The sequence below is a fragment of the Fukomys damarensis genome, unplaced genomic scaffold (genome assembly GCF_012274545.1).
Source record: "Fukomys damarensis isolate Sample0158 unplaced genomic scaffold, DMR_v1.0_HiC HiC_scaffold_23, whole genome shotgun sequence".
Taxonomy (NCBI): domain Eukaryota; kingdom Metazoa; phylum Chordata; class Mammalia; order Rodentia; family Bathyergidae; genus Fukomys; species Fukomys damarensis.
The window spans coordinates 30,407,520-30,418,993 of record NW_022900935.1 but is presented as its reverse complement, the minus strand read 5'-3'; the positions used below and the strand labels follow the sequence as shown (position 1 = coordinate 30,418,993).

At 39.7% G+C, this 11,474-nt stretch overlaps 1 protein-coding gene and 1 long non-coding RNA gene across 4 annotated transcripts in view; one reads left to right on the top strand and one right to left on the bottom strand.

Annotated features, from left to right (window-relative positions):
• The window catches only part of LOC104852555, an 87,367-nt gene that overhangs the window by 18,005 nt on the left and 57,888 nt on the right, over positions 1-11,474 (bottom strand). The window contains exons 4-5 of one of the 3 annotated variants that reach the window (XR_777522.2): positions 1,372-1,415; positions 1,114-1,275 (exon numbers count right to left, since the gene is read on the bottom strand). The exons of the other annotated variants lie outside the window; for them this stretch is intronic. This is a non-coding gene — a long non-coding RNA (uncharacterized LOC104852555). Of the gene's footprint in view, positions 1-1,113; positions 1,276-1,371; positions 1,416-11,474 lie in introns of those variants that run through there. 3 annotated transcript variants of the gene reach the window in all.
• The window catches only part of Rab3b (RAB3B, member RAS oncogene family), a 55,554-nt gene continuing 48,272 nt past the window's right edge, over positions 4,193-11,474 (top strand). The window contains exons 1-2 of the mRNA XM_010610311.3: positions 4,193-4,212; positions 8,314-8,541. Of these exons, the coding sequence (XP_010608613.1) occupies positions 8,314-8,541 (228 nt within the window). The 5' untranslated portion in view covers positions 4,193-4,212. The remainder of the gene's footprint in view (positions 4,213-8,313; positions 8,542-11,474) is intronic.

Below are 11,474 nucleotides of genomic sequence, written 5' to 3'. Positions count from 1 at the left end.
GGGCCCGGGAGCCGGGGGCTGAGGGCGGCGTGGGGGTAACGGCTAAGCGGTCCTTTGGAGATGAGAGGGGTGAGGTGCTGAGGAAGGGGCGTGGGGCTGGAAGGGGTGTGTGGTAGCAGGAAGGCTGGAGAGCGAGGGGTGGGGCTTGGAGGCGGTGAGCTTGGAAGAATGGGAAGGGGGGGTGGCCTCGGTCCACCCCAACCGCAGAGGAGGGGAGCAGGAGCTGGGGAAAGGAGGGGACTGTGGCCCTGGCTTCTGGTCAGGAGTGGGGAGGAGGCGCTGGGTAGGAGCGGGGTCTGGCGGCTGGAAGTGGAAGAACCACGAGAGCAGTAGGAGAGTTTAAGGTGGGGGGCACGTTAGGGAGAAGGCCAGGTGTGGGTTGTGGCGTGAGAGCGGAGTGGAGGTCAGGGCTAGCTGTTTCTTGGCTCCTCAGAAGACTGAAGAGGGGAAGCAAGCGCTGGACCTGGTTACTGCATCGGGGATCACAGACAAGAAGAGAATCATGGACAGCAAAATTCAGCCACAGGCTGGTTCTGTTCTAGAGTCCAGGCATGGGAAGGAATTTGGAAGAGGCAGTGTGGCAGCCTCTGCAAGCTAATAAAATTGTGGAAGAGGGTGGGCTTCTCCATCCCAGCTTCTCAGAATACAGACAGAAAGGGTAAAATGCAGACAGCAAAAGGAGTGTGTGTGTGTGTGTGTGTGTGTGTTCAGATGCACATGGGTGAATGCACACCTGTACCTACAACAGAAGTCAAGAAAGGCCCTATTTGTGGTAAGGGAAAGCCCTAGTATAGTGAAAACCAGAGCAGAGGCATTTTGGGAAGACGGGGTGGCGGAGTGTTGGTTAGGGAAGCCTCTTGGTCATAAAGGATTTAGTTAACAGTGGAGGAAAGTGTGTTCCTGTTGGGGGCAATATAGAAATACACAAAAGTCTAAAATGATCTCCAGTCCTAGAAATAAATCTCCAGTTTCTTTTTTTGTTTTGTTTTGTTTTTTGTTTTTTGTTTTTTTGGTACTGAGAATTGAACTCAGGACCTTGTGCTTGCAAGCCAGGTGCAGTGCCATTGAGCTAAATCCCTGGCCCAAATTTCCAGTTTCTTAAAGTCTGTAATTTGAAGGGAGACTTGAGTAACTGAGAAATTTAAAACTCACTAGGGTTCCTCTCAGTACCACACAGAACCTAGCACATACCGAAGTAGGTGCTCCACATGTTGACTTAATGAATAATTGAGCAGTGGTTGTCCTCTTGCCTCAATTTCTTCATCTACCCTGAAACTGTGAGAGTAAAATAGGATTATGTGGGTGAAAAGACATTTGTAAACTGTAAAGCACTGTACAAAAGAGGCCACCGATATTCTTAGGTAGATGTACCTCCATTCTGTCAGTAGTCACAGCTGTTGCTCTCTCTTTCCAATCTGGAGAAGAAAGGAAATGAACATTTGTCAAGCATCTGGGTATTGTGTGCAAGATAGAATGCCTGCAAGTAACAAGTAGAATGCTTGGCATTTAGTAGGTGCTCAGTGAATGGCAGCTGTTATGATACTATTTCTGTGACTCTAAGAGAGGTAGGAAAACAGTGAAGATACGGGTTAGGCTGGGCTAGTGCTGATGGGTTAGCAGTGGAGAATAGTCTAAAGAAAGACTAAATTTAAAAGGTTAGTAAAATATGACTTTGGGGAAGAAAGGGATACACAGCAGAGTGAGGTCCACATTTGCCCAGCTCCCCATTCATCCCCACTGATAAATGTTCCCTGGAGGAAGACCAGGAATTACATTTATTGACCACTTGCTGTGCTCCACATACTATGCTAAATGTATTGCCCATCCACATTACTTATAATCATCCCAACAATTGTTTCCAAAGGAAGAAGTTGTGTCTTAGTCATGTAAATTGTTTTTGTTCAGGCTTCACACCTAATTAATGATAAAGCTGAAAACCAAATCTCCATTCAGTTTGTTTTGGAACTCCACAACTATTTTCATTACTCGAGATGACTTGCTAGAAGAAAACATGAAGCATAGGGAACAAATTCTTTTTTTAAAAGTTTGTAAAACATCTCTCATATACTGGTTTTACTAGGAAACCATTTTATTGATTTATTTTTAAAATTAAAAAAAGGATTTTTTGAGACAATTCTCACCATATAGTTCAGGCTGGTCTTGAATTTGCTGTGTAGCCCAGGCTGGCCTTAAACTTGCAAAAACCTCCTCCCAAGTGCTGGGATTACAGGTGTGTAATTGCACAGTTTAATGGTTTATTTTATAAATTAGGAAACTGAGGCCTTCTAAGATTATACAACTACTGAGAAATTTAGGGTTCAACCTGTGTCTCTTACACTTAGTCTTATGCTTAGTCTTTTGACTGTATCAGCAGAGAACTATATCTGGTCCCTTCCCTACACTTAGTAAGTAGTGATTTCTTTTTTATTGGGTTTTAGGGTTCTTCTCTCCTCTTTCCTCTTTTTCCTGATTAAAATTGGTTTTTCCTAAGGTGCTTATTTTTGAGGAGCCATTTCTTTCCCTTCCCATCCTGGGACTAGGGATGACCTTCCAAATGGTTCCTGGGCCTTCATCTGTATTGCTCATCTGGAGACAGTGAGCCACCCAGCTTTATCATTTTATGTGACTGTCACAAAAGAGAGGGATGATTTGACGGATGCTTATCTTACAAATGCACACCACTGTGCAGCGACCTGTCTGCTCAGATCTGCCTCAGGCAGTTGCCTGCTGGGATGATTTTTGCCTCTCTTCCAAATGTCTGTGTGCCCCTGCCCTCCTCCTGAGAAGACTCCCTTGGCGGCTTTCATTAGAGCCCTACTAGTCTCTCTTTCCTGGTTCTCGCACAACCCACTGGGAGAGCTGTGTTGCAAGCACAAAATCAGATGTTGATGGTATAGTATGGCAAGTACAGTATGGTAACTAAGCTTCACAGTGTTGGAAATGCTTTAACTCATGCTAAAATTGCTATGGCTTTTATTTTCTGTCAGCCCAGTTGAATCTGGGAGACATTAAGCAGCAGAAATTCTGATCATGAACTACTTGCCATGTGACCTTGGACAAATCACAAAGCCCCAATGTGTTTTACCTCTAAAGTGACAGGTAAACTTGGGTAGGCAGATTAGATCAGGAATTGAAACTATCTTATAGTCTTTTCTTTCTTGCTTGCTTGCTTTCTTCTCTCTCTCTCTCTGTCTTTCCTTCCTCTTTTTTCCAGTACCAGAAACCAAACTCAGGACCTTGTGCTTGCAAGGCAGGCTCAGTTCCAGTGAGCTAAATCCCCAGCCTTTTGTCCTGTACTCTTGCCATCTCTTCCCACTCTCACACCTGTGGTAGGAATAGCTAATAAAGGAAGGTAAATCTCCCACTGATCCTGCATGAGGCCATATGTATTTTTCTCAACACAGTGTATGAAGCACCCTTTTATTTAAAAACCCCAGCAGCCTTGTGAAGTAGTATTACTATCAGATAAGGACATTAAGTCTGAGAGTATTAGTGACCTGCCAAACTTTATATATTGAGATAATGAGAAAACTGGGACCAGTAGCCAGGCTTTTTGTTATGATAAAGCTGCTACTCTAAGATCTTTCCACGTTGAGCAATGTAAGAGTGTAGAGCTGGCTGCATTGAAAAGGAAAACCAGTAATGTGACATTTATATTTAGTAGTCTGGCACATGCTCAATAAATGTTTATTGAAAGAAGGAAAATCCCCTAAGGATTTACTATATGTCTAGTGTTGACTAGATGGAGAAAATACCCTGAATATAGAGAGGCAGGAAGGTATAGTAGTTCTGTTGCAGGATCAAAGAGACAGGAGAGACCAAAGGGAATTAGGAGGACTTTATTTTAGGTGAACACTGGCTCAGTAGATTTCTGTCCAACGGCAAAGTGTTGAACAAAGAAAAATTCCAGTTTTTATACATTTGGTTGAAGGGGGTGATCTTTTTAGTGATGTAGCAAGTGAGTTTGCCAGAACAGGACAAGAACAGTTTTGTAATTTAGCCTTGTAAGAAGACAGTATCTTATGAATCATATGAGAACAGAGTGTCTCTGTTTACAGGACATAATTGTTAATTTTATCAGAATAAGGAGTTACAGCTACAAGGGAGAGAGGGGTGATCTGGGTGGGAGGAACTGCAAGGCTAGGAAGAACTTGTTTTTCTTTAAATTCTGCTTTACTTTATTGTATTACCGCACCAAATAATGGAGCTCAGGTGAGTGAAAGGGCAGATGAACAAGATTTGACTGGAACAGTGAATTAAAGGGGTCAGTGAAGTAATAATATTGAGTATCTTCTATAGGCCAAGAAAGATTGTTTACATATAGTGCTGCTTATTCTATTTGTACTATAGCTCCATTAAATAGGCAGCATTTTCTCTACTTTAAGGTAACAATGCTGTAGCTTAGATAGTTGATCTGACTTGCTGAAATATTCTGCTGATAGGTATAGCAACAATTAATTTATTTATTGGTACTGGGGACTGAACCTAGGACCTCATGCATGCAGGCAAATACTATACTACTCATCCTGTTATTTTGAATCATGATCTCCTTAAGTTGCCCAGGCAGGCCCTAAACTTGTGAGCCTCATGTCTCCTCCTGAGTAACTAGGATTACAGGTGTATGTGACTTTAACCAGCCTGTCTGTTATCTATCTATCTATCTATCTATCTATCTATCTATCTATCTATCTATCTTTTAATCTATCTTCAGGTTTTTGAGATGAGGTCTTGCCATGTAGTCCAGGCTGGCCTTGAACTCAGCAGTCATCTTGCTGGGATTTCAGGTATATGCCACCACATCAGGCTATCTCACCCAGCTTAGAACAATGATTTTAAACTTTCCCATAACCATGCAGGGTACTAAGACTAGATTGATGGTTAGCTATAATGTTTGGGTAAATCTTAATTCAAATGGGATTAATAAATCCTATCCTTCCAACTTTACTTCCCAGGTTTATTTAGAAAGTAAAATAAGATAAAATATGTACAAGAAATTGAGATGAGAATCAAATCTGGGCTAAAGTTCTCTTTGACCAGAAATTCTATTTCTTGGATATCTTTCAAGAAAATAATTAGGAAAGCAAAATAATTAGGAGTAATTAGGAAAGATTCATGCAAAGAAAGGTTCACTGCTATTTAGTGCATAATAATTATCAATGGAAAAACAAATTAAAAACTGCTTTAAATTAAAAACTACTCTTCCAAAAGATTGGTTATCTGGCATATCCATAGGATGAAATATTATGATATAAATATCACTGAAATGACATTTATGGAAAGTTTTTAAAGTCTCAATACTTTTAGAATTTAATACTTTAGCTGCATGATAACAACATGCATTCTAATAGTCTACACCTTTTGTGCATATGATGTCAGCTATTAAAATATGCTTTGAAAATATAGACTAGCATGTATGGTGTGGGGTCTTTTATATATAAGTAAAGGTATAAAGAGACTCCTATGCTTCTATATATAAATATTACCTCTAAAGTAGTAATTAGTTACTTAAATTAGTAACATTTGCTTCTAGGAAGGGGACTAGAGATTGGGAACCCAGGATTTACTTTTTAGTATAAACCTTTAGCTTCCATATCATTTATTTTTTTAGGCCAAAAAGTGAGAAAATCGGGCTGGGGATTTAGCTCAGTAATGCCACTGCCTGCCTCACAAGCACAAGGTCCCAAGTTTGATCCCTAGTAACAAAAAAAGTAAGAAAACAATGCAAATTACATACAGTGAAAAATTAATACAAATAGTAAACCTTAGGAATTGTTTTTAGTAAGTTGTATTAACTCTTAAATGAGCAAATAAATTATAATTTAAAAGCAGAAGGCATTTTTTGTATGCAATTATATTGAAAGAAATATACTAAAATGTTAGCAGTAGTCATTTCTGAATGAGTAGACTGTCAGGTAATTTCAAGTGTGTGTGTATTTTTTTTACACTTTTGTATAAATTTCAGAGCTTTTTTGAGTATATACTTTCATAGGGGAAATGTTCTATTACCAAAAAAAAAAAAAAAAAGATGACTGGCAACAGAATGGAATTTTGTGTGAGGTCATTGTGGTGCCTTCCTTGTTTTAGGTAAAAAAAAAAAAAAAACCAAAACATGGTTCTTTTGAATTGCCAATTTGTGTGTGTGTGTGTGTGTGTGTGTTAGGTACTAGGAATTGAACCTAGGGCCTCTGCACTGAGCTATATTCCTACTCTTTGATATTTTTTCTTTTGAGACAGGGTCTCACTAAGTTACCCAGGCTGGACTCAAACTTGTGATCCTCCTGCTTCAGCCTCTCAAGCTGCTGGGATTGTAGTTGTACACCACCACACTCAGCCAATTGCCAATTCTTGAAATAGGCTTTGCATCTTATACCAGGATAAACTGAGAAATGAAAGCTGTGAGACAGTTTGAGCAGCCAATGGCACCTGCCCAACCATCCTCATTTTCTTTCTCCATGTAAATACTTTTCCTGAGTCTCTGAGAGTCCTGAGTATGTTCCATACCTGCCCAGTATGCCATGTCATGGGCAGATTGATATAAGAATGAAGTTGAAGGTCTTAGATGAAGGCTTGAGAGCTAGTAGCAAAGAGCAGGAAGAACAGAGGACCTACAAGGCTGATAGTGACATGTTCAAAGAAGTTTTATTAAAAGACTGCTATTAATCCTAATTATTTGTCTGATTTTTCTTCAAGAGAGCTTTAAACCCTCTACACTCATTCACTTCTTGTCCTTAAAGCTCATCCGAGAGGCCCAGAGAGCCAATCCAGCAGTTTTAGTCCCTTTTTCTTTGAAAGGAAAAACCAGGAATTCCCAAAGAGATTAACAACTTGAACATTACTTCACATTAGGGTGACCTCCCACCCTCCTCTGACCACTTACCCAATACATTTTATTTATTTATTTATTTATTTGGTACCGGGGATTGAACTTGGGTCCTTGTGCTTGCAAGGCAGGCCACCGAACCACTGAGCTAAATCCCCAGCCCCCCAGTACATTTAAATATCTAGTATTGAGCAAGAGGAGAGACTAAAGATGGAGATGCACAATACTTGAGGCTTCCATGATGTAAAAGAAACAATTAAAATCTCAAATGAGGTCATAGGACCAAGTGATAGATTACGGGGTTCAGATTCAAACTGTTCTAGGACAAGAAAGGATGGTTGTAGCCTTGGTACATAACAAGTATTTGCTGAATCAGTGAACAAACACATAAATAAAAGATGAAGCCTTTGAAGAATGGGTCTATAGGGACTTAAGTTCACACCTCTGTGGAATTTACCAGTTTATAAGGATCTCAGTCATCACGATCTCATACAAGTCCTGTAATAGATGGGGTGATTTGGGGCCCAGAAAGATGAAGTGATTTTCATTAAATCAGTATACATTTACTGAGTGCTTTTATGCTCCATGATTTGTGCTAGAAATCAGGCATGCAGAAACAGAATACATTAAGTCCCAGATGCTCTATCTGAAACAGGAGCCAGAATAGTAAATAGTTTGGAAATGACATAAGTGCCATTAAATTGTTCTTGAGGTATAGGAGCAGGAGTGCATGCTTTTGACGTGCACAGAGAAAATGACAGTTGGCTGGGACCTACAAGGATGAACAGAGGTTTGTTATGGGTAAATGAGCATTCTGGGAAAAATAAATATATATGTAAATGGACAAAGGCAAAAAATACTGTGGCATATTTGAAGTAAAGTATAACCATATAAAGGTACAGGTTGGTGGGGAGAAGGATTAAAGGGGAAAAGCTTAGAAAGTTGATTCTTTGGTTAGTTTTTCCTTGGAAATCTGCAAAGTTTGGGTTTCACCTTTATAGCAGTGGGGAGCTATAAAAGTTTTTAAAACAGAATGATAGCTCCACAGTCAGCCCTGTCTCTTATAGTACATTGCTTCTTGGTTACCATGTTCCCAGGCTATGTTAGAAGCTTCCTGTGGACTTCCTCAGCCAGGGCTTCCCTGTCTTCTCACTGACATACTGCTTTGTTATTTGTATTTCCCTAGTCTTTTATTCTAGCTTGTGGCCACCCAGAGATTGGACATCATGTCTGATTCATGTTTGTAGTCCCCTCTGCCCAGAATAGGGCTCAGCCCAGACCATTGTGCTCAGTCAATATTTGCTGAAGGAATAAATGGGAGGAGTTGGGTTCCACCCTAATTCTGAGACAACATCTGAGGCAGGTGCAGTGATGAGGTGTTTCCAAGTAGTGTGTATTTCCTCTGTGATGCTGGACTGAGTACCATTAGAAGGGCAGGGACTCATAGGCACAGTGGAGGTGTGTTCATGAGTGACCACAAGTCTTTCTTGCAGATGGCTTCAGTGACTGGTAGTAAAACTGGAGTCAAAGATGCCTCTGACCAGAATTTTGACTATATGTTCAAACTGCTCATCATTGGCAACAGCAGTGTTGGCAAGACTTCCTTCCTTTTCCGCTATGCTGATGACACTTTCACCCCAGCCTTCGTCAGTACTGTGGGCATTGACTTCAAGGTGAAGACAGTCTACCGTCAGGAGAAGCGAGTGAAGCTGCAGATCTGGGTGAGTCCTGGGTCTCTCTGGCAGAATTGTACAGAGAGATAACTAATCTGAATACAAGAGCTGGTTTGAACTTTTAGGTCTGATAGAATTAAGCATTAATGCTGTTGCAGATCTGGCCCCTGGGCTGCCCCATGCTGGTTTTACCTAGGTTGGCTTTCTTGGGCGGAGAAGGGTTCAGCTGCTCTGTCTTCTGAGCTGTCTAAGAAGCTCTATCATGGCTTGTGTAAATAAGCAGCAAAGAAACTGGGCGTTGGAGTTAAGAGAGTTGGATTCAATACTTCTACCACTTACTAGCCATGGAAACTTGACTGATAAACTCTCTGAGCCATCCTTTCTAAGGGGATTATTATAGCTTCTACATCATAAGGCTTTTGGGTGCTTAGTATTGTTCCTGGAACATAGGAAGTACACAATAAATGTATCAGTAATTGATTATTGCATAACAAATTACTTAAAAACTTGGTGATGTGAAATAACAACAATAGCTTATTATCTTACAGTTTTGGGGGTCTAACATTTGGAAGTGGCTTAGAGCCTCTCACAAAGAGTAGCAGGTATAGAGTTGACTGGGACTGGAGGATCTACTTCCAAGGTACTAACATCCTCAGCCCTTCTTAATTTTTTAAATCTTGAGACATGGTCTTGCTAAATTGCTGAGTTATTCAGGATGGGCTTGAACTTGCATTCCTCCTATCTCAATTTCCCAGAATGCTGGAATTATACACATGCACCACCATGCCTGGTTTACATATACATATTTTAGATGATATAGCAATATGTAGATAATATACTTATAAATCAATGAGCACTGGGATTGGAAATTTTGAAAATTTGTATAAGTAGAAAAAATGTATTATTTTAGCTAGGAGTGATGGCTCACATCTGTAATCCCAGCACTCTGGGAGGCTGAGGCAATAGGAACACAAGTTTAATCCCAGCCTGGGAAATTAAGTAACTTAGTAAGGCCCTGTCTCAAAATTAAAAATAAAGCAAGAGGTGGAGATGCAGCTCAGTGCCAAGGCCCTGGATTTAATCCCCAATACCACATACACAAAAAAGTATTATTTAGTATCTGTCCATTATACTTATTAATATATTATACATTTCTTATTGAGGCAGTCTGTATATAGTACTTTTTAGAAATTATTTTCCATACATTAATATTACCTCACAACATCATGAGGTAGATACTATTTGACTATAGAACAAAAAACCTCAGAAATTAACTTGCCTTAGGTCAATCACACAGCTATCAAGTGAGATTTGAACTCAGATCTTTTAATGCTAAATTAGAATTCTCTGAGTGCAACTGAGTCTTATAGAGCTTGTATTTCTGTTTATGATCATATAAATGTCAGTTTTGTTCTTTACTCATTATTAAAGTCACCAAGAAATCATAAATCATCAGAAATGGAGAAATAATCCATGTCATCTAGTTCATTGTTTCTCAAATTAACATTCTTGAGACCAACTATATCAGCAACACTTGGGGTTTTATTAGAAATTCAAGCCCTTAAAACTCATTTTAGGCCTTTTGAATCTGAAACACTGGGCTGAGGCCCAGCGACTTTTGGTATAAGAAGTCTTTGAGGTGGTTATAAGGCCATGGAGAACCAATGATTGAGTCTATACACATTTATTGTAGTTGGGTTTTTCTGTGTTGGGGATCAAACATAGAGCCTCATACGTGCTAGGTAAATACTCCACCACTGAGCTACACCCCCAACAACAAGCATTTGTTAAAAAAAAAAAAAACTCCTATTATGTGCCAGGTGCTTTCACTTGTGCTATCATCCTGTGCAGACGCACAGAGGTGTGAGAACACAGAATATGTAGGGCATGGTGAGCAACACAGGGAAACTAGATCAAGGCTGTGAAAAAGCAGAGGGTGGGTGCAGAGAGAGAAGTGTGCTGAGAGGATACAGGTGGCCAATCAGGGGTCAGGGAGACACTGAATAACATATAGAAGGTTCTTGCATTGGACAGAGGGCACATGTCTTATGTCTCCTTAGGGAGTTGCCAAAATTATTAGAGCTCATTTTTTAATCTATGAATGTAAAATTACTTTACTACTGTTTACTATGTGGATAGAGAAAGATGTCTTCATTTGGTTCCTTTATTATGTGATCACATATCCTGTACTCAAAAAGTCTTGAGGTAGAAAGCATTCTGCTTTTCTAAGGTTGGCAACGGTGGTTCCTTTACTTCTTTGTTCATTTTCAGCCTGTTCTGAGTTTTTGCAGTTTTGCTATGCCTGTGAAGTGGATTTTTTTTATGCTACTATCAAGTTTTACCTAAATGAAACATCAAAATGGATATGTGGCTTTTAAAGAGTCCTGAAAAGAAACCTCTGATTGAAGACTATTCTAAGTATAGTATAGTAAACTCAAGTGAGCCTCAGAAAATGGCTGTACTGATGTTTCTCCAATTCCTGGCACAACTTCATTGCCAGCCACATATTGAGGTAAAATCAATGAGGACAGAATTAGATCTGATTAGTCAATCACACTGTTTTGCTTAAAAAACAAAAACCAGCCAGGTGTGGTGGGGAACACCTGTAATCCCAGCGCTTAAGAGGCTGAGGCAGGAGCATGAGTTCAAGTCTAGCCTAGTCCAGGGTGAGTTCAAGGCAAGCCAGGACTACAAAGCAAGACCATGTCTCAAAAAGAAACAAAAACAAAGGGTTTTAAAAGATGTGTATGTAGTTTTATGTAGCAAAGTTAACAGTTTTATGTACTGTTCATAGATACATTAAAATTTAAACTTTTAAGTATTATTTCATTTTTATATATTTTAACATCTTTGTGTACAAAAATATATATATCAAGCAAAGAAATACTTGTATAAATATTTTAATACCAAATTTATTGAGACTTCATGAGATGAATACAAGTTACCTTTGGCCTTTACAATTATAAGAGGTGCTCAAAGTG